This window comes from Taurulus bubalis, assembly GCF_910589615.1.
Source record: "Taurulus bubalis genome assembly, chromosome: 2".
Classification (NCBI taxonomy): Eukaryota; Metazoa; Chordata; class Actinopteri; order Perciformes; family Cottidae; genus Taurulus; species Taurulus bubalis.
Genome location: NC_136590.1, coordinates 18315374 through 18339308, shown reverse-complemented (window position 1 = coordinate 18339308; position 23935 = coordinate 18315374). Strand labels below are relative to the sequence as shown.

General features: G+C 41.0%; 1 protein-coding gene across 1 annotated transcript in view; it reads right to left on the bottom strand.

Moving 5' to 3' along the window:
- Positions 1-19470, bottom strand: part of uts2r (urotensin 2 receptor) — a gene marked incomplete at its 5' end in the record, with an annotated part of 47520 nt that extends 28050 nt beyond the window's left edge. The window contains 2 exons of the mRNA XM_079238027.1: positions 15823-16201; positions 18757-19470. Of these exons, the coding sequence (XP_079094153.1) occupies positions 15824-16201; positions 18757-19470 (1092 nt within the window). The 3' untranslated portion in view covers position 15823. The remainder of the gene's footprint in view (positions 1-15822; positions 16202-18756) is intronic.
- Positions 19471-23935: the final 4465 nt, after the last annotated feature.

The following is a 23935-nucleotide window of genomic DNA, read 5'->3' as shown; positions in this document are numbered from 1 at the left end:
CCCTTTAGGTCAGGTCCAAACAGTCACATGGGATGTGTAGTAGGCCTTCCGTTTCTAAGGGCCTCACACTTGCCCTGCAGTCTTTTTTTTTTCTTTTTTTAAATACATTTTTATTTATGACTGACTGCTCTTGCCCCCCTACTTGCATCTAAAATGAAATTCCTGTGCTGTATGCTGAATGAAAAGCTTCTCCTTCAGTTCATGATATCCACACAGCGTCTGATATGTTGATGAATTCAGAAGTGGATTGTCGACAGGTGTCTGGGACTTTGCGGTCCATTCTGCCACTTCCTCTATGAGTTAATATATCAAGGGAAGAATCATAATTGCTTTATTGTATGGAGGGCGGGTGATGGTGATGGAAGCCTGGATTTCACATTGGGAGCCTCCCCACCTTCAAATCAGGAATATAAGAAACAGAACGAGGATGACTTATACTGCTATATTTTACAGTTCCATTTCCGCTTTCCAACATACTTATCACAACTGTCAATATAACAATTTGAGTTTTCTATTCCAGGATTTTAATTTCACACTGCATTAAAATTCCATTTCCACTTCCATCACATTCTGAAATATGTGCTATTAAACTACATTTTTCTTTTCTTCTTTCTTTCTTTCATGTAATTACCATCCGATTACCTTCCAGAGGGACTCTCAGAGAAATCATTCCGAGCCATGCTTTCCAAATGGAGACTTCCAGCAGGATACTGTGCTCATGATGCCTCAGGAACACGACCTCAGGTTGGTCTCTCCATTTGAAACCAACAAACACCTTTTGAATGTGAAGCCCCAGGGTGTTGTCATTTAGCCAGAACGGCCCTGCGTCAAAGTTCCAGCATCTGCAAGCCTCAAGGTGTCCCGATTGTTGTAAAAATCATTAGCTCATGATACTAACTAGGGTATCGTTCAAAAACGCCAATTCCAGTACCAGCACATAACCGGACCCTTAAAGTGATACCGATACAAATACTACTTCATTTTTATTTTATTTTTTTACTTTAGTATTAGTGTTTTATTCAGTTATCACGTACAATACAATGAGTATACACACTCTAGGAGACGATATGACTGAAAAGGTATAGGCAGAAGCATAATGCTTATATATTCCTATCCTAAATTCTTATCAAGAATAATTAGATTTGAAAACATATTTCATTCACACTTGTAACCCTCAAAAATAGCTTTATAAACTATATATATATATATACATACTGTCCATACTTCATTCACCGATCATATGAATGGAAGCTGAGTGTGTGTGTCCCATTAGCTAATCATTGGTCATTTTGGTAAAATAATAAATAAATAAGCTTTTAGTAAATGCAGCAGCACCACATTAGGCCTCAAAGGACATCTCTTGAACCTAGACTAAACAGTGTGAGCTGTAAATGTTTCCATTTTACACTCAGTATGCCGACAATATTGGTTTGCTTCCAAGTGATAGATCACTTGATCCTTCTGTTTGCTGACTAAAGGTGACACAGCAAGGGCAGTGCTATATTTGTATTCAGTCTCCGAGGCTCTAACACAGATGTGGGCAAACTACAGCCCGCGGGCCGAATGCGAATTTTAATCCGGCCCGCCGAGTATTATAATTACTATAACATAAAAAAAAAAAAAAAAAAAGTTATAGTAAAGACCGCTGTAGCGCTTCTCCGTTCCCAAGTTCAGTTTCCCGAAGCACGATGACCACAACAGACCAGCGTTGATGTTTCTTCATGATTATTTATTGCACAGCGCTCTTTTAGGCTTTCCGTGTGTGTGTTCTGCTGCAGCAGAAAGACCGCTGTAATGCCTTCTGCTGCGCACACGGCTCTGCTGCAGAAGAACACACACACACGAAAAGCGCTGTGTAATAAATAAGCATGAAGAAACATCAACGCTGGTCTGTTGTGGTCATCGTGCTTTGGGAAAATCAAGTCGGGAACAGAGAGGCGTTACAGCAGTTTGTACGCGCCGTGCGGACCGCTGCCTGCCGTGTTCTGCTGAACTAGAGCGACACACAACACTTGCTGTGCTGTGCTGGTCAATTCCACCCCTCCCCCACTGATCCCACAGACAAGGGCGACACTTTTTAATTTTTTTTATTACCGTAATATACCGCAAAACACTGAAAAGCTCCACTTCTTAGCGGTCAGAATCCTTTTTAATTATGGCGTAAAGTGTTAACTTTAGAAGAATTATGGTAATATGAATCACTTTCTGTCGTCGGAGACAGGGTTTGTACTACAACAGTTTTAGAGTTGTAAAATGAACTGACAGCTGCATGCAGAGTATTTTTCCTCAATATAACTAACATAACTAACCACATTCGACCCACGGAACTGCGCCACCCTGCGCGCTCATGTCATGTGACATATAGGGTTCTGTTTGTCAGCCTCCTGCCATCCTCCTGCATTGATCCCTTCTGTCACAATGAGTGGACCCAAGAAACGACAAGTCGACAGTGAGTGCAGAGTCTTTAATGAGTGGACTGCTAAGTATTTTTTCACCGAAGTACGATCAGAGGCAGTATGTCTTATTTGCCAAGAAACCATTGCAGTATTTAAAGAATACAATATTAGCCGCCACTTTTCCGCCAAGCATGCTAACTATGCTAGCCTACAGTCAACAACAGAACGGGCGGCTACTGCTAAGAGGTTGGCAGCCAATTTAAAGAGTCAGCAAAATATTTTTCTCCGCCAAACTGCTATACAAGAATCAAGCACCAAGGCAAGTTTTTTGCTAGCATTCAAATTAGCAAAAGCCAGCAAGCCTTTCTCTGAAGGAGAGTTTTTGAAAGAATGTATGGTAGAAACAGCAGGTCTCTTATGTCCAGAGAGCAAAAACAAATTTGAAAAATTGAGTTGATCACGCAGAACAGCGTGTAGAACAAATTGATGAAGATTTAACCAGCGAGTTGAACAAAAAAGCGGAGTAATTTACGTTATATTCTCACACCGCCCCCTGCCGGCCTCGCCGTCGTCCAGTGTAGAGCCACGGGTCTCACACCGCCCAGCACCCCCTGTGGCGGACCACAGGCTCCCCACCTTCCCTTTGGCTCCAATAATCTGTTTTACCAGATACTCATACTCTCATGTGGTCTGCATTTGGGTCCGCAACATTGTCCTCCCGTGACAGGTTCACACAAACACTCTCCATCCATCTGATACTGGCCCGGCCCGTCTGTCAAATTTTTTTATTCAACGTGGCCCCTGAGCCAAAAAGTTTGCCCACCCCTGCTCTAACACATCAGGAAGCGGAGGGCCACAGCATTATTCAAGTATAGTTAGCGCCATGAAGGGAAGGGGGAAAGAGGCAGCTCATAGGGAATTAAAAGGTACAAGTTATAACAATGAAATAATTTAGGTTTTTGTTCAGGTTTTTGTACACCTTCCTAATAATTTATTGTTTCTCTTTGGTGGAGTTAAAGTATTTTAAAGTTAAAGAAGTTTAAAACAAGTCTCAGTACCTCCCCACACAATAACTTTACAGACCCTAATTTGGATATTTTGGTGCATTGCATCAGTGAATGCAATCACCAGCATGCACTCTTGTGTAATTACATTTTGATCATGACCATTGGCTTCAGCCAAGTCAAATAGGGCCAACAACAGTGTGTTAATGACAAATACCTTTGGTATTTGGGCAGGCAGCGTTTTTCATGCCAAGTAACTAGATTTCTTCATGCTCAATGCATTGTGTGGGTAATTTGCACACCTATTTTTCTTTTCTTTTCCGACAGTTCTTTTCAATTGGTTTTCTATTTGTTTCAGCTTTTGAAAAGTTGAAAACATTGTCGTTTGTTGTTGCCCGAAGATATTTGCTTCGGCAAAGGCACCAGTAAACACAAGGCAAATTCAAGTAAATATCTGAGTTGACAGGTGGAGTTTTGAAGTGGTGGTATCCAGGTTTGGATGACATCATACAGGGTTTCATATAGGATTTTGTGAAGTCACCTCCAATAATATGAATTTGCCTTTTTACAGTGGTCGTTGGGGAGAGAGGGAGAGAGAGAGGGGGAGAGAGAGAGAGAGAGAGAGATATTTACGATCACAGGCTTCTCATGAGCAGACATCCTATTGATTGTAACGGCTTCTTTTGACTGCTCAATTTATTGCACCAGATTAGCCTGCACATGTGTACCCCTCAGCAAACAGCCCCACGCAGACAAATATATATATATAAAAAACAACACACACACACACATTTTGGTTTTCTGTAATAGCAGATATCTTTGTTTCCATAGATACCAGTTCAACCCCCTACTTGTAATTAGGGTTGAAGCTCAAACATGGGAGAGTGGCTGCTTGAGATCCCTATTCAAGAGATTGATTTTCCTTGTTTGGACGGGGAGATGGACACGGACACACACACGCGCGCACACACACACACACACACACACACACACACACACACACACACACACACACACACACACACACACACACACACACACACACACACAAAAGTCTTCTGAGGGATGAAGGTATCATGTCCAAACCCTGCCCGGCCCTTGGGGAGGTCATTACAGCAGAATGCACTCGATTCAGAGGAGTCCTTTTTTCCATAATAAATAATGCATCCGTTTTGACATGATCTCAAAACGACTTCCACATCTTGGTCCCGTGCCAACTGTGTGGTATCTCGAGGACGAGCAGCCAAGTTCCTACTTCTGTAAGATGCACTTTCAAGGACAAAACAGGCCTCTTTTGCATAGCAGACATATTGACTTTTCACGTCAGGAAATGCACAGATGCGAGTAATAACATTACAACTTTGTATTCATGAAAGTAGCCATGAAAAAGACCAAATCTGTGTCCGAAGCAGCATCTCTCGTAAACACTCAATAGTTTACACTTTAACAGGAGTTTTAAGGTACTTTAAAAGCCCCCAATTGCAACAATATGTAGAAAAAAAAAAAATCACATTCTTTCTCAGTCATAACTGTAGTCGGGACACATTACACGTAAGTTTAGATTTCCTCATGATTTTCACTTTCCGATGATATCATATGTTGAATGTCCATTGTGCATTAACAGCCATAAATCCGTTTTAGAAAGAATTGAATAAAGGACACACCAGTGCCATAGTAATTCAGTAATGGAATGTCATTGAGTAAAAAAAAAAACAGCAAATCAGAACCAATCCCAAGTCTTGAAGGACGGCGACACGCAAAAGTCATCTGCTGAAAAAAAAAAGTCGTACCAGCTACGCAAACACACGGCCATTGTTGGTTTTGCTGCTGTTACATTTTTATTTTTGTATAATCTTGGAGCCATCTGGTGAATCGACCAATAACAGTGAGGTATCCCCACGTGGCGCCCCCTTCTATGCATGTAGGTAAACGGTTGTGATTGGCCCGTCGCAACTCAAGGCATGTAAGGCGGTCGAGGTTTGTCAGCTCTATCATCAACTTTTCATTGAGACGTCATTCAGCAGGCGGAGAGCTCTGATCGTCTGGCATTGGGACACCAATACACTGCAAATAAGAATCGCTAATAGCTTATTCAGCGTATTCTTAATGATGACAAAAGTTGAATATATAATCTTAAATACTTAAAAACGTTGTTTTGCCTGCTAGCCCACAGGTTTTCATCACACAGTAAATGTCAGTGTTCTAGGGGAATGAGAATGTGCATCTCGGTGGTGTCATAAAGGTACTGAACACTCAAAATAGCCTTGATTTATTATCGTCTTTCTTTTAATAGGAAATAATAATGGAGTGTTGCCATGGAGTCAACTATACCATGAAAGTCTGGTGAATTGTCTACTAGCAGTCATTTTTTGCACTGTATGCATTACAATCAAGGAGACATAGTCCATGGAGCAGCCTTTTTATGTATATATTTTGCATGTGGATTTACAGACAACACTAAGAATTCCCCGAGCACGTTTGTAAATGTATTTTCTGTTCTTCAACCAACTTCCCGTTTGACAGGTGTGATGGGCGATGAGAGTGGATGCTAAATGTGTTCTGTCAGGATGACAGTGGCTTCGTAGCTTACCACCCAATCAATCCTATTCGGTTGTTTTAAAAGGTACATTCATCATTTTACAAGGTCAGCATCCACCCCAGAATGCCGGCCTGAATATGAAAAATTGACGGCTCTGCGGTTCCATTTACTTCAGTTACGATGTCCAGCAGCAATTCACATTGATTGACGCCGGTGCAGAGAGGAACCTTCACAGCACAACACACACATTCTGTTTATGAGTGAAAGAGAGAGCAAAGTAAAGCAAAAGCAAAAATAAATATAAATGGGTTAAAATGCTGGATTTCTCTGCATTGGAATATTCTGTAGCACCTTTCACTGAGCGGTATCTTCTTCTTTTTCTGCAAAATAAACTACACAACACATTTCCATTATGAGGACAGGACAGGAGCACCAAGGGGAAGACGACAACAAAAGCCAGATGCAGGATTTAGAGGCGTTCAACACAGTAGACGTGTACTAACATGGATAAATGCAGAGCGGATTCTTAATAACCCCTCTCAGACTGGGATGCCAAATTGTGTGCAGATGCCGGACACTTTGGTCCAGGGTCAGAGGATAAGTATTTACAAGCATGTGTGCAGCCGAGGACCTGAGGCCTATAAACACACACAGCTGTCCTGGGTCAGTCACAACACGCTCAACACACACACACACACACACACACACACACACACACACACACACACACACACACACACACACACACACACACACACACGCCAATAATTTCGCACAATTCAGAAATCCATGTTCTCTTTTGCTCCATCACTCAAAAGTCTCAATCCATGGAAAGCATGCCAGCGTTTCCATCATTCACTGTCGCTCCAATTCCATCTTCTCTCTTAATCAATTTTATTTTGCCTCATCCATTTTGTCCTCCATCGTTCTTTTTCATGACATGAATACAACATAACCCCTCATAACCCCCATAAAAAGAAAAATACCTCAGCTGTCCTCATTTTCTGTTAAAATGTTCAATTCTCTGACCCTCTCCATCATCCTCACCATTATCTCTGTTTTCCTTCAATCACGCAGAGGCAGCCTGTAGTGCCTAAAGTGTCTGTGGGCATTTAACATGGGACGTGAGAACCAGCTGCAGCTTCTCAAGAAATGGTCTGCTATCACCGTATCCCCAAGCCCTCTTTTTATTCTTTCTTTCTTGAAAACCCAGCAGCTGGCTATCTTTCCCCCTCTGCATGTGTGCCGTACGCTGCCCCTCCCTTCTCACTGCACTGACTTTCCCCATCAAGGTGCAGCATAGTCTGGGCAACAGTAGCCGTATCTTTCTGACTGATAACAGTTTACCAAAGCTTGATTTCCAACTGATTAAAGCAAGCAACTGCCCTGGGTCACGACCCCAAAAGGTACAATAAGTTAAATACATAAAGTTGCATGCACTCTTGATAAAATGTCAATTTGTAAAAGACTTTACAAAGTCAACTTTTCGTTGAAAAAAAGATGTAATGCACAGCACTGTGTCATCAGTGCCTAGTTTAATATAGAATATATACAATTCAGTTTATGAATTTACACTTATATTTTATTGAATATTTATTAAATAAATAATGGATGCTCATTTTAAATGGATTTAAAACTCACGTACCCCATGGAGTGCATTCATGTACCCCCATTTGAGAACCACTGCTCTAATCTAATGAAAACAAGGGAGTACAACCCAGAAAAGAAAGAAATGTGTCATACATTTACGTGCATCAAATCATCAGAGAAGTCCATGTTTTTATCGGCTTAAGACCTTTCTAAACGAGGGTTGCAGCATTAACGTGGACCTGTTAAAACAGAGGGGGGCACTCGAGCAATCCCCGCCTCCGTGTAATCTTGTAGAACAAGCAGTGGAGGGTGAGTCACGGTGCTTATTGATCACACTCAGGACTCTCCCAGACAATGCAGCCGATAGTTACAAGCAAAGCTTCCTCTCACCTATTATGAGAGGATAACAGCAATTCTTGTTTCCAATTCCCCAAAAGAGCCCAGTCAATGCAATCAGCTTTCAGATATATATGGCTGGCTGAGAGATCAATAGTCCTTTCCCCATCACGGGAGAAATAGCATGAGTTACAGCGTGTTTCTGGATGACCTTTCCAGAGGTGACCTCAGCTTGATCCTGCCAAGAGGCGCCTGAAGTCCGATTGCTGTTTAATTTGGCAGCTGAGATGGCAGCTCAATGGGGGAAAAGGCAGTCGGACGATGCACCAAGTTAATGAGTTCTCTATCAATATTTCTATACCATGCTCTGGCACAGCGTGTGACAGAAGGGACTTCAAAGTGTACAGCTCAAGACTTGGGATTAAAGCAATTATGATTTAAAATGGCGCATGTCTGGTCTGTTAGAGAATGATTAAATTGCGTATACATCCAACTCTAATAGCGGCCAATTTCTCTCGTTTGACCTTTGTGGAGTTTATGGGGCTAGGTTTGTGCATGGCTGCATGTCGGCACTATGATGAAATACAAAAACTGTGATCAGATATTCTTGATACACGTCAACAAACACGCATTCAATTTCATGGCAATCCATCTCGTAGTCGTTGAGATATTTCAGTCCAGATCAAAGTAGTGGACCGACCAACAGAACACGCTTTTCGTACAGTTATGCCTCTAGCATGGCGAGAAAATGTCAGTTTCTCTCTGGCATTCATATTTATGAAGAGCAATTCCCTAAAACACTGAAAAACAATACTTTGAAGATATGTGTATGTACAAGTGGTCTTACTGACCATACGTGGTCTCACTGCAGCAGCTTGTTTACTGTCTTTTAAATTATTCAGCTTTTCCCTTCGGACGCAGCTGACAACGAGAGAAATATTCCTCACAAATATGTTCTTTTATTTAAAGTCTGACTTCCTTTGCTGACAAATGTCCTCTCCTTGTCTGGGAGAGTTTTGGGGAAATGCTGCAAACGGAAAGGTTATTTATAATCTTATATGCACAGATTATGTGAATGTATATCTTCTTTTGCTACCAGCCCTAGGCTGGTGCTTATGAGACTTTAATTGTATAGATGCTTGATACCAGTGCACGCAGTTGCCTTTGATTGGAGAATGCAATATAAAAGCAAATGAACCAATGTCCTCATTTCCTCTTATGCCGTGTTCACACCAAAAAAGTTGCGAAATATTCGCGCGTCCAGATTACATGTTAAGTCAATGCACAGCCGCGTTAGGTTGCGAAAAAGCTAATTTTTCGCCGGGCGTCGCGATAGAAGCGAAACGGCGTCGCAACGCCGCTTTTTCGCTTTTTCGTCGCCGTTCAAATATTTCAACTCCAGCGAATAATTCGCATGACGCGGAGTTGCGAAAGCCAATCAGCGTTGAGAAGCTCTGCCCGGCATCACCGCCGTTACTGAATGAAACTGCTGGCCCGCTGAAGGAGCGCTGGAAACGGCTTCACTCAGACACTCGTCCTGGAGGAGTCGGAGCTGTGTGTGACTACGGATAATGTTATGAACCCAGACACGGGGGTGGTTGATGTTTCCGACGTGTGTGGGACTTCCTCAACAAGTATAAAGCAGAACTAGTGGTTATTTACCTGGTGGATGAAGGAAATAGTAAATGTTTTCAAGACACAGAGATAAGCCCCGCCCCCTTTCCCCAGCGATGGTTGCGAAAAAACGGATTAACCACATAGAGCGAATTTTTCACCTGCGGCGCGATATAGGCGAAGTGGCGTTGCGAAAATTCGCAACTGTTTTGGTGTGAACACGGCATTACTCTAGATAATTTCCTGGGACCTTTTATTAGCAAATTTCAGGGCAATATCAGACCCGTTTGTGTGGGGAATATTCGTCCTTCAGATGTATGGAATAATTAAACTGGTGGAAGGGTAGATTCCACAAGCCCTCGCTGATGCGATGAATATTAAACCACAGCTGCATAAAACTGGGCTATACAGTACGCGTTTTCCACAGTGACTGCAAAATAAAAATAAAAAGGTCTGGTTCCTTCCATTTCCTGTTGTGTCCTGTGTTGCAGTAAAATCACTCCGCTTTCAGCATGCATTAGGAGTAAGGGTACTTCCACATAGCCTAGCAGGCCGCTGTCACCACATGTACTCTTGAGTTTAGTCTGAAACTTGTCAATGAGGAAACACTTACGGGTCAGAATTTAGCTCTGAGGAGTGTTAGCCTACAATGATGCCCCGTCAAGGGCCTCTTTTTTTTTTTTTTACGAAAATGGGCAACGAAAGACATGTGCGGAAAGTAATAAAAAAAGAAAGAAGGATAGGTGTATGTTTTAAACGTTAAATATACAATTGAGCCATTGAGTTTTCCAATAGCTCATTTATTCCAAAACTGACTTTCCAGGTGCCGTGGTAATGTCTCCCTGAGCTCACCTTTGTGCGCCCCATTTTCCAATAGTCACCAACAGTCAGCAGAGTATTTGAAGAAGAGAGGGGTATCCAGCGATGAAGAAATTAATAATGAATACAATGCCAGTGTGGAAATAGATACAATGTTTGCCTGGTTTCATACATTTATATTAGCCAGCTAAACATTCATCTATCAGACAAAGATAATATACATATATATATTTTTTTCTGTGCAGAATCCAGTCTTATCTTTGCTGCTGTCTCCTCAGGTCATTTAACCGCAGTCTACAGCGGGATGATCAAATCAATCCACACTCTTTGATTTGATGGCTTCTTTGTTTTGCCCAAATTGCCCGTCATTATAAAAGCAAATCATCTTGCAATACCTGTAAAATCACACTGGTTCTCCTAGGCACATAAACTGTTTATATGTCAAGATCATTTTAATCTCATTCTCTGTATTGTTATTGGTGAATTAAAACAGCAATTAGATCCCCCTCATTGTTGATTCAAATCCAAGCACATTAGGCCAGACGGTGATCGCTTAGAAGAGGCATTGGGCTGAACCACAACCTTCAGAGTGCTGCATGTTTGGTTTACATGTGACTAATGCCCTGTTAGATACTCTACAGTGTTGGAAAATTAGATTAGGTTAATTACATTACAAATTACATATTACTCAACAGCAAAGGCAATTCATTACATTACTGGTGACTTGTTAGAGGGGGCATAAAGGTACTAAAATGCCATTCAGAGCAGGTCTATCACCTTCACACCAGAAAACATGATTTAAGAAGCAGCTACAGTCTGACCATCGACTTGCAAGCTTGACTTTAGCCGAAGACTTCCTCCAGCAAGCAATAGACTACTAAAGACGTTACTTTAGTCATTCCTCAACAGTTGGAGGGATTTCATTACATTACATAAAAACCCTAAAAACTGCAGTTATTGAACCACTTCTAAAGAAGGCTAGTTTAGACCCCAAAATATTGAAAAACTATAGACCAATATCAAACCTCCCATTCTTAAGTAAAATAATGGAAAAAGCGCCTTTTCAACAGCTGAACAACTTCTTGGCCGAAAATAACTGTTTCGATGTCTTCCAATCCGGCTTTCGTCAGTACCACAGTACTGAAACTGCTCTTGTTAAGGTTTTCAACGACATCCACTTAAACACAGACAGTGGCAGAATCTCAGACTTAGTATTACTGGATCTCAGTGCTGCATTCGACACGGTTAATCATGACATACTACTAGACAGACTGAAAGTCTGGATCGGACTCTCTGGCGCAACACTTAACTGGTTTGAATCCTACTTGAAGGACCGACAATACTTTGTGTCGGTAGCTAATTACACATCAGAGCTGACTAGGATGACATGTGGTGTTCCCCAAGGTTCAATACTGGGGCCTCTTCTGTTCAACATCTACATGCTTCCACTGGCTCAGATTATGAAAAACAACAAAGTGTGTTATCATAATTATGCAGATGACACACAACTCTACATAGCTATATCACCAGGGGACTATAGTCCCATACAAGGGCTGTCTAAATGCATTGAAGAAATCAATAACTGGATGTGCCAGAAATGTCAATCAGAAAGCTGCAGCTGATTCAGAACGCTGCAGCTCGAGTCCTCACTAAGACCAGGAAAGTGGATCACATCACTCCAGTTCTGAGGTCTTTGCACTGGCTCCCTGTCAAACAAAGAATTGGCTTTAAAATCCTGCTGCTGGTTTATAAAGCACTGAATGGTTTAGGGCCTAAGTATGTTTGTGATCTGCTGCTACCTTATGAACCATCCCGGCCACTCAGGTCGTCTGGGACGAGTCTACTTTCTGTTCCAAGAGCAGAACTAAACATGGAGAAGCAGCGTTCAGCTTTTCTGCTCCACATATCTGGAACAAGGTCCCTGAAAGCTGCAGGTCTGCTGAGACCCTCAGCTCCTTTCAGTCCACATTGAAGACTTTTCTGTTTGCTGCTGCCTTTAACTGAATTTTATTTCTTAAACTGCACTGCAACTTTTATTCAACTTTTATTTTTTAAGTTGCTTTTTCTACTTTTATTTTGTTTTTTGACTGTTTTAATGTTTTCTTAACTGTTTTTAAATCTGCATTATGTTTTGATGCTTTTAATGGTTTTATGTGAAGCACTTTGAATCGCCTTGTTGTTGAAATGTGCTATACAAATAAAATCCATTAAAAATCCACAAATAACATCCACTTGTGTTGCCCACTACAGTTCCATTAATGGTGCCTGTAAAGGAGCTCAATATGGGTCTATTTGACTCTAAATGGACCATCATTTACTAAATGAATATCATACTGTATTGAAGAAGACTTGAAACTAGAGATTGAGACTCATGTTTACACTGTTTACTGAGGGAATAAATCAAGAGAGAAGTAGAGTCATTTTCTCATAGACTTCTATACAATCAGACTTATCTTACGTGTGTGTGTGTGTGTGTGTGTGTGTGTGTGTGTGTGTGTGTGTGTGTGTGCGTGCGTGACGCCCCCCTCGCTGATTCAGTCCTCCAGCTTTCTCTGCACGGAACGTTTGCGACCATCTGAAACCCATTCAATGTGGTTGGAGGACTTTTTGTTTTGGAAGAATGTGGACATTTGGTGAAATAAACAACCAATATGCATAAACAAATTTGATACAGATTCTACACACAATTTTTGGACATTTCACTGTATTTTTCACTGCGAGGCATTGTGTTGCAAGTCGTTAAAAATGGATCACGTCATGAAAGTGGCGTCACAAACGCGTCACAAAGCGAGGGAATCTGCAGAGGAGAGCCCAGGCAGATGAACAGTGAGCTGATGTCTGAATTTCTGGTCTTTATGTTTCTAATTTATTGTAGAAAGACCTAAAAATAGGGTTTATCATCCAAAAACCTTCACCAATGATTTAAAACAAAAATATGGTCGTTATGTATGCGTTATTATGCTGTGATTTTACTGGTCTGGCCCACTTGAGATCAAAATGGGCAGTATGTGAGTTTGACACCCGTGCAATAGATAGTCCATAGACATTGTTGGGGATAACGAGGTACAAAGTAACAGATTACAGTAACGATGTTACTTTTATAGATAACGAAGTAAAGTAACGCATTACACTCAAAATATTGGTAACTACACTACTTTACTAGACCTCAGTAACGTGCTTTCCTGCGTTACTCAAGCCATTTTTACCAGTCCGAAAAGTTCTCTTTTAGCGTCGTGCGAGTCACACGACACTTCCTGCATGAATAATCTATCACAGAACTCCGATCTGAGTGATTTGAGTGACGTAGCTGCTGGTACGTAGAAGGAGGGAAGCGGGTAATGGATGAGACGGAGACGGAGTGCCCGGATCCAACTAGGAGGTTCTCTCCAGGTTCCCTAGGATTAAGGATATTGCAAAGCAATACAACACTCCAATACCATCAAGTGCACCTGTCTGTAATGACGTGGAGCTTCTAATGAGGACCAAGACACGTCTGGTATGAACGGACTCACTTTACTGGTGAACTGCAGTATTACAACTGTTAAAGCATTGAGAACGCGCTCTTGCACCCGACATGTATATATTTTCCACACGTAACATCAACATTAGTTAGCGTCAACAAGCACGTATCATTGTACTTTCTGCCTTCAAAGTAAAAGCACTTCCTGTTTACATGCTCTTCACAATAAGAGTAAATCATGTAATAAAACAAGTTACAACACTGTCAAAAGGCTTTTCAGCCTGGGCAGTATTGTTCTGACCCCAAGGAGGAACAGGCTGTCGGATAAAAGATTCCAGAGACTTTTACTCATGCAATACAATCGCTATTTTGAAGAATAGAGAAAAATGATAAACTTCATAGGATATAGTGCACTTTCTGTTTATTTAGGCAATGATGAAGTGGATTTTCTGTTTATTTAATTGCATTTTCTGTTTCTATTTTTTAGGTTAAGTGCATTTCTGTTTCTATTTTATGGGAAAAAGTGCCATTAATTTTTCTATTTTTCTTAAACCACTACAATGATTCCTATAACAAGCTGGTTTTGTTCTTAGGAGTCGGCCCCCATTTGGTTTAGTGGGGTCTCATGTTTCCAAAAGCCTGTTTTTAATGTGTTATGCTGTTTGACCTGAATGTCCCCACCGTACACAGCCTCTTGTATCCTGTTGTTTGTGGATTTTAAAGTGAGGCATATTTCTTTGGTCAGACAGTGTGAACAGGGTTAATGTTCGTTCAAGTTAATGGCTGAGTTTTATATGCCATTTTACAATTACAATACACTATGTGGAAAGGCTAAGAGATGCCCTTTATTGAAAATAAAGTGATGAAAGGGCCATGATGTTTGTCCATGTATCTTTGCGGTTAATTTGGACATTTGCTTAAAAAAATGGAAAGTAAAGTAACTAGTAGTGAAGTTACTTTTCAAATGCAGTAACTAGTAAAGTAATCTAGTGACAATTTTCAGAAGTAACTTGTAACTAGTTACTTTTTCTGAGTACCTACCCCAACACTGTCCATAGATAATACTCAGCAAGTCGAGCTAGATAATTTGATTGCCACATTATTGGAATTTTGATATTGTGCTTGTAGAATGACTTATACATTTATTTTTTAGAAACTAGAATTATTCAGAAAAGCATCACGGCAAAATAGCAACTTACAACACAATAGATACACTGTTTAATATATGGAAGCATGGAAGTTCATTTTATTACTTCTGCGTTAAGTTTGTGTGACAAAATAACTTAAGCTTAAAGGTCATTAAAACCATCTTTTGCCAAACATAAACAGCATGCCGAAAAAGCCTGACAAAAGTCAAGATCGGATTTTTGGTGATTTACCACTCACAATTAATTAACTAATTAGCTCCAGCTGAGTGCATGTCAAATTGGGATTTTGATAATTGTTCCGCCCTATGGTCTACCTACTATTTAATTTAAACTATAAAGTGACTTAGACTGAGTGTTTAACTTAGACTGTGTTTTACAGACCAATAAATGGTCAAATCAAAGAAGATCTGTTGATATTTTAAGTTAAATAAAATGTGTTTGTTTTTCTTCCTTCGAAGGAATAGTTTTTCCTTTCCATATACACAAAGGTGGAACTATTGCATGACTCATATCTTGTTCTTTTCCAATAAAATATGAGTTTGATTCAATCATGCCTGGTGCCCCTCGAGGAAGAGACAATTGTCCGAAACCTTCGGCAAAAAAGGTTTAATGATGTAATCACTTTGCTATTTATTCCATAGTTCCATACATAAACATCAAGAGGCACTGCTCGTCCGTTATGCATATGTTTACACTGCATACCAGAAAGTGGGAATCCTCCAAAGACAAGTTTTCAGAGGGGCAGAAATCAATGACATCTTTAATCACATAACCCATCAGAAGCCTTTCAGCTTGAGAGAAAACTCCAACAAAGCCGCCATGTCCCAATAATCCACCGGCTCTCAGGCTGTTTATGCATAATTGTTAGTAGATTGTTACTAAGCAGTGTACAAAAGCCAGAAAAATCTGCTCCTACCTTACAAACTGCTGTTATGTGCTCGTAGGGAGGCTGTGTGCGTGAGCACAAAGCTCTCAGTACACTGCTGGCTGCTGGAAGATGGCGACCTGCGCGGTGAACGCTGAAAGCGACTCTTCCGGTTGAAGTAGCTGCCAGCCGTCCAGGACCGCTTGTGCTTCCTAAGGTACTCCTTGTAGTTCTTGGTGAGCAGCGTGTACAGAAAGGGGTTGATGCAGCTGTTGGAATACGTCAGACAAGTGGTCAGGTAGTTGATGTTGCGCTTGGCTTTTGTTGAAAGGGTCAGTGAGGGGTGGAACTGACACAGCAGCTGCCAGATCCAGAAGGGCAGGAAGCAAGCCCAGAAGAGGAGCACGATGGTGAAGATCAGGTACAGCACCTTTTGCGACACAAGAGTTTAGTTACTGAGAATCAGTGATGCACCAGATAGGGATATGGGAAGGATTCGATTAACTGTGTATCACCAAACTACACATTGAATACAAACACTCTGGTTTTACCTTTTTTGGAGAGCTTTTCTCCTTAAAAATGCAGAATTCACAAGATTACATTTGCATGTTAATACGCTGACATTTAGCAAATAGCATTTGATAACATATGATAATCATAAGCCAAAGATTGGATTATTAAACCCTTTTTGCCCCAGCATTATCACAGAAAGATATCCCCACTCAGTCACAGCACTGGGAGGGACAGAGAGTAGCCTACTAACCTACTAAGGAAACAACACTTTTGAAAGTTAGGCACTCTGCATTCTATGTTGCTCCAATGGTTAAGTTAAGACAAAATGAACCCGACTTAAGCCCTGCTATGAAGCAATTTGGAACAGGGTTTGTCTCAGCATGAGCTGAGAACAAGGGTGAAATAGACCAGTGGTTCTCAAATGGGGGTACGTGAAGGCACTCCAGGGGGTACGTGAGGTTTAAAAAATATAAAAGTAACATCCATTCAAAGTTCTTTAAAAACATTTTATTGAATAAATATTCAATAAAATATAAGTTTAAGTTCATAAACAGAATTGTATATATTTTATATTAAATTAGACACTGAATGCACAGTGCTGTGTATTACATCTTTTTTTCAACCAAAAATGCTTTGCACTGGTTAGGAGGTACTTGGCTGAAAATGTTTTTGACAGGGGGTACATCACTGAAAAAAGGCTGAGAACCACTGAAATAGACAATAGAAAACCTGCAGCGACTGGGAGATAATTGATCATGTGATGATCTAATCACATGATCTTTCAGGTTAACCAGCCTGCTAGATTGTGTAAATGCTATTAAAGACTGGACAGCAGTAAACTGCTTACAACTAAATGATAATAAGACGGAGGTTCTAGTTATTGCACCTGATGATGCTGTCCCTATGATCAAGCAGAGCATTGGTGCGCTCTCCTCTGCTGTCCACCTAAACCTGCGTATAATCTCGGGGTAATATTTGACAAATCTTTGTCGTTTGACCCCCATGTGAAGCAGCTGTCCAGATCCTGATTCTTCCATCTATGAAACATTTCCAAACTGAGATCTGTTTTATCTACGGTTGAATTAGAGATGATCATACACGCTTGTATATCTTCACATATTGATTACAGCAACGCACTTTTTTCCGCACTCAGTAAATCTGCTATTAACCAGTTGCAGGTAATTAAAAATGCTGCTGCCAGATTACTGACGAGGACAAATAGATGGTCTCATATCACCCCCATTATCAGGTCTCTTCACTGGCTCCCCGTAAAGCACTTTAAAATCCTCACCCTCACATACAGAGCACTACACGGTCAGACTCTTTCATATGTGGCTGAACTACTTGAACGCCCTTATACTACAGCCCGCAACCTCAGGTCCAACCAGTTAAACCTTCTGTCCGTCCCACACACTCACGTGGTGACCGAGCTTTTGAGGCAGTAGCACCAAAGCTTTGGAACACTCTGCCTGCTCCTCTACGGTTTGCTGATTCAATGTCTTTTAAAAAACAACTCGAGACTTACCTGTTTATGCTGGCTTTTGTTTTAAATACCTGATATGACCTGCTTTTTATCTGTTTTTATTTATATATTTTCACTGTTTGTTTTATTGTGTTTTTTACTCCTCCATCTTTTTATTGTACAGCACTTTTTGACCTCTTTGTCTGTGAAATGTGCTTTATACATAAAAGCATCATTATTATTATTATGATTATAATCAGGGAACAGATGCTGCTATAGTCATATACTCTGCAATAATATTCATCCTTTATAATGACAGTGTGGTTGTTAAACTCTTGCCAAAACAGAAGGTCATAGCTGTAGAAAAATGCTCTCTCAGGAAGGAGTCTGACTGAATCCACAGCCTTGGTGAGCGGAATGTATTAGGTAGTAGTTTGTACAGCTGCGTCTTGCCCAACTTCCTGCTTATTCATCAGGCTCTACCTGATGAATGTGTCTGGATTCATTTCAAGCTGAGTTGTTGACTGGGTAAGACTTGAGGGACTGGCACTAGGGTGATGCCGTAACCAAAGTCAACCAAAGGTCCAACTTCAACACATGTTACTTTTTGTTTTCTGCCCTCTGCTGACAGTCAAGGTATAAAAAAAACAAAAACATGACCATGATTATTCCCCAATCATTTCCAAATTTGTACGCAAATGCGATGTCTTCCTTACTCTAACCAAGTAATTTCAGAGCCTAAACCACAACATATCTTGGAAATGCCAGATCAGAACATGGTTGATTTTTGCAACAGTGATTTGTAATGGTTTCGAATGTTGTTTGTCATCGAATTGCTGGGTTTTGGACTAGGGTTGTCATACATGGCTGAACACATACATGCAAATATGTTTAGTGCGTAAAGCTTTGAAGATGAGCAGTAAAGCACGAAAAGTACTGTGAGAAAGTAAGTTTGCGTGAAGTAGAAACACTCGTAACCCTTGGAATACAATATCTTGCGACGCACTGACCTTTTGATTGGGAAGTTTCTTCGTCTGTTTGAACGTCTCCGTCTGCGAAACCCAATAAGTGCGTGCAAGCTGGATGTAGAGATAGCCAATGATCAGTCCAGGAGCGACAATGCTAGTGCAAAACAGGAAGGAGATGTAAACCTTGTAGGAGAGTGGCGACAACGTGGGCTGACACATAGCCTTGTTGCCCACTGTCATGAGCTGAATGCTCACAATCATTGGCAGGGTGAGGATGAGTGATGCGGCCCACACCAGCAGAGCAATGGCCTTCCGGTAGCTTTTGGACCGCTTGACTGTGTCGAGTGGCTTGAGCACAGCGAAATAGCGCTCTGTGCTCATGATTGTCAGCGTGAAGATACTGGCGTGCATGGTCAGGAAGTCTATGCTGATCAGAATCCGACACCCTGCGTCCCCAAAGTACCACCCCTTCAGGAAGTGTGTGCAGACGACAAAGGGTATGGTGAGAAGATACATCAGATCTGCCAAAGCTAGGTTTATGATGTAGATGTACATGGAGGCTGCAGTCCTCATGGAGTGGCACATGACCACCAGGGTGTAGATGTTCCCCGAGACGCCGACGAGGCACATGATGGAGAGGATGGTGCCGATGGTAAAGGTGGCGGCCGTGTCCTCATGCTCGCTCAGAGGTGTGTCGGTGGCATTGGCGTTCCTTTCCACGAGCACTCCCACAGGCTCCATGGACATTGTGGTCATATCTGGATGAGAGGGGACAGTAATGTATGGGGTGAGGGTTGCAACTGGACAGAAAATGTACATTTGGTAATCAACCCTTCTCGTCTGACTGGTCTTTGTACTATTATATAATTGAATTGGATTGCAACTGACATAAATAAGGGCTAATATAGTCAGATAAACAGAAACTATGCTGGCCGATTTAATTTAATTCATAATATCCTTTAGTAACAGAGGAAGTCATTATGGAATGCGGTAATGAGCCTACTTTCAATGCAAAGCTTTTTTTTCAGGCTCTATTTCTACTAGTCATTTGCTAAATCTGACTGCTTGCATGGTTGCAGAGGTACGCATCTACCATGACCAACTCACTTATTTTGAGGAAAATGAAATCCCTCATTTTGCTTGTGGCATAGAGAGAGCAGCTCTAAAAAAAAGCTTCGAGCTTATCAAGTTTTCAGATGGCAAATGTCTCGGGTAAATGTGAACAGGGCCACAGTTGGATTCAAAGATAGGTTTGTAAAGCATCTTAAGAAACAAAGTAACAGCAACATATTCTGTTAGTTGAATTTTGGATGCTGATTACATAAGCAAAATGTATGGACATGAGAGCCATTGGGTGATAGTCTATCTGATGACAATATGCATTCTCACTCTCTGAGAGCAAAATGATGCAAGCTTTAGTGATGCTTGCACCCAGGAGTATGTCACTGAGCTCTCACTTTGTCCATTTAGTCCCAAACTGTCAAAATTATTCAGACAGAGATAATTGAGGAAGTATTTTTCCTTTCCGACATATGCTGTCCCAAAAGCACCAGGGACAGAGATGACAGGGTTGATGTTACATTTCAGTCTGCACTAATAGACCTGTCTGCTTAGTGTAGCGCAACAGCCCTGATGCATGCATTTATATGTACCTTTAAGGACAATCACAGCTGGCCATGCAAGTGAATTAGAATCGTTGAATCTAAAGTCTTACCTGGACTGCCTCCCAGGACAGAAGGGTTCAACACTCAGCTGTGCTTCCATCAGCCATGCTTTGTTTCACTTGGCTCCTCAAAAGTGTACACGCTGCAGAATGTGCACACTCTATAAGAGTCCCAACTGATTCTTCAGAGTCGTTGAGGGGTGAAACAAGCCGGTGGACCAAAAAGAAAATGAAAAATCTAAATCCAGCAATCCTGAGGGGGTGTAGAATAACCTCAATGAGTCATCCACTACAATAACAAAGAACCTCCATTGTTGACTAGTCTCTCAACAGCAAATACAGCAATCCAAAGTGTCTTGATTAAAACAAAAAGGTGCACTGTTAGCCTAAAAGTTCGTTTCCATTCCATCCAATCTTGCACCTTGGGAGCATCCAAACATTGTCAGCTGTTACATCGGCAGCGGACACATTTTATATAGAAGACGAAATAAAGAAAAGAGAACATCAATGAAATGATGAGAAGTGAGGATCACGTTAAGGTACAGCTGGTTACGGAGAATCCACCCCTTGGACTGAGCGTGCCAGAGGTAGAAATGGAGCAAGAGAGGGGAGAGAGAGAGGGGGAAAGAGAGAGAGAGAGAGAAGCAGGAGCGCGCTGCTAGTGAGGCACTCTCGCTCAGAAGCCCAAAGTGGGAGGGAGAAGACCGAGAGACTGGGTAAGAGAGAGGCATGCAGGAAATGTGTGCTGCTCTCTGTCTCCCTCTCTAACCTCTGTGCCATCTATTTCCATGCAACGGAGGTGTGCGCCTCAAACTAATACGCAACACTGGGACTGAGACACATTACACACCGACAGAACAACCCCGCTGACAAAAGCACGCACGCAATATAAATCAATCGCTAAAAAGACAGCTAACACTGCCCATTTGTTCCAGCGCGGTGTATCCAGTGTCCATTATTTTAAATGGATAGTGCCAGGGTCAATGGCAGCTACCACGGCAGAAATTCACCTATAAGCCATCAAACATCATCTGCTGCAGGCGGCTCGGCAAAGCTAAACAATGTGTTTGGCCTTTTGTCGCCACTCGTACAGGCCATGGAGGGACAATTCATATATAAAGACGCATAGGCTTTCTTGCTAGTGCTCTCCCTCACTGACACTGGCCTATTATGTGACAAATATTCATGCATCAGTTCTCCTTCACAGAGTTCTGCAGGAATGAGTTCTTAAACCTGGAATTTCTTGCACTTTCGGTTCCCTCTTCTTGAAGTCATATTTTTGTTATGGTTTCAATTATCATAAAAGGGGGATTCATTTTGGAAGATTGTATCGCTGAACAAAGCGTGCACATTTCATAAACGTTTGTTTTGCCAAATAACTTATTGGCAATGATCAAACATTTCAATGGCTTTTTTTCAAGGCAACCAGTGCGATGTTAACCTCCTGGTTTTTCTGCCGTCCCGCGGGCGTCCTTTACTGGACATTCTGTGCACTGTACCCCCTATTTATAGTTCGGTACGAGTTCGGTACGAGTGCCATATGTTTCTGGAAACCTACGATTATTGTGATTCCAGCTGTGCTATCCGTTTCAAGATCAAACCACCACAGCAGCTACAAACAAGACTTTTGTCAGACAACAACAAACAAACAAACGATAGCAAAATCCAAGCAACTCACCGATGACGCCTCATTTATCCATAAATTCATAACATTCCAACAAAAACGGTGTTGTTACGTCGTAAAGGTCCAATAAAAAAAAAATCCCATAAAAGATTTAGTCCGATGCGTGATTACATCCATAAATATCCATGAACTGGCGTTGCATCATTTCATATCAGCTGGAAGATATGAAAGAATAACGTTTTGTTTTTAGAAAAAAAGCAAGTTTGCATGAGAGCACAGCTACGAACTCATTATCAAAATGACCGCCGAAATCGAACGTTTCCAATGAAACCGCACTTGAACCAATAGGAGCTTCATGTCCTGACTGACAGGCTACATTACCCAACCAGAAGCTACGTTGAAGTACAGGCTGAGCCTCTATTTTCTTACATGGATCACGCCTGTCACGTCGTACGGCTCGGATGGCATGCATTTCGTACAGCCAATGAAATTGCCTAAAAAACGAATACCAGGAAGAGGGAGGGGGTGCAAATAATCCCAACAGCCTTCAATATGATGAGAAGAGTCAGCTGCTCACAGAGCCTCAGTTTGGCATTGAATTAGCATGAAAATGCATTTACACTTCATTTTCTCTGTGTCAGCAATACTGGTAGTACATATGAATAGTACCTCTATAAGTTTGCAAGACTATAAGCCTTTTTAAATAGGTATATAGTGTATATATCATGAATATTTTCAGTCTCAAAATGAAAAAACGCCTAGACATTTCATTAGAAAAACATCATTTTCTGTGATATTGTTATCTGCTTTTTACTTAGACTAGAAAAGGCTTCAGGCTATGGTTCCATTGTGTTTTCCAGTCCATAAGTCCCATTTATAGTCATCTACAGGCATCTATTTGCAAGAAATGTTCAGGCGTAAATAAAAACCTTATACTTTAGTGTGTTCAAATTTATATAACTCAGTGTCAGCAGCACTTAAAGTTATTCTGACTATTGAGGGAAAAAAGTTTCAGAGTGTTACCTTTCAAAAGAGACCAAGACCATGCATTTACTCCAAATAGTTCAAGTACAGCTTGCAATTTACTTTGGGTATACCTGGATAGGCGTTTTTCGTCAAATTTTACAGGAAAGCTAAGAGGTTAACAATATGTTATCCCTGCTGGTCTCTTTAATCTAATGTGTGATTTCTCTGAAATCAAAATTAACGAAAATCTTTAGTATTATATGAACTTGACATGAAAATGAGTATTACAAGGCCTATTGACTTCACTTCCATAAATGTGAAGACAAATGGGGAAAACAACAGGTGGTATTCCTGGAGGCTAAAGAAAGAAAAAGACAGATTTCCTGCTAACCTGTAAATCAAAAGCAAATCTGTAATCAAACACAGTACACCACACAGACAGCTGTCCTTTCTGACACTTCCATCGGGCATCAAAGTCTGACATTTTCATATCTTATCCCATAAGAGCCTTAAAGCTGGGCAGCTTTTCCTGCATGGTCTATTTTTAATGATAGCCTTTTGATTGTGATTATTCTGTACTATTTTATTTTGTACCATCCTGAAAATAGGATATTTGCAAAATGTATAAAAAAAACGTCTAGTAATATAATTAACAAGTAAATAATCCAAACATCCTAATTTTGTTATTAGCATGAAGCTAATATGGACAATTACCATGGGCATTTTGCAGTTAGTCAGTTCAATCTTCCTTTTTTTGTCTGGCTAACGTTGCCATGTTACGTGAAAAACAAGATTATGGCCCAAATTATTGTTAAAGAAACTGCGGCAGATAAATCACAGTATTTAAAGGTATAAATTGACTAATTTGCTGTAAAAATAATAGATGAGTTCTTTCTGGTTTTTGTCAACGCTGTAACTCAGAATTCCACATTTAACCACAGAGCCTCTTGCAAGTCAATGCGCTTTGC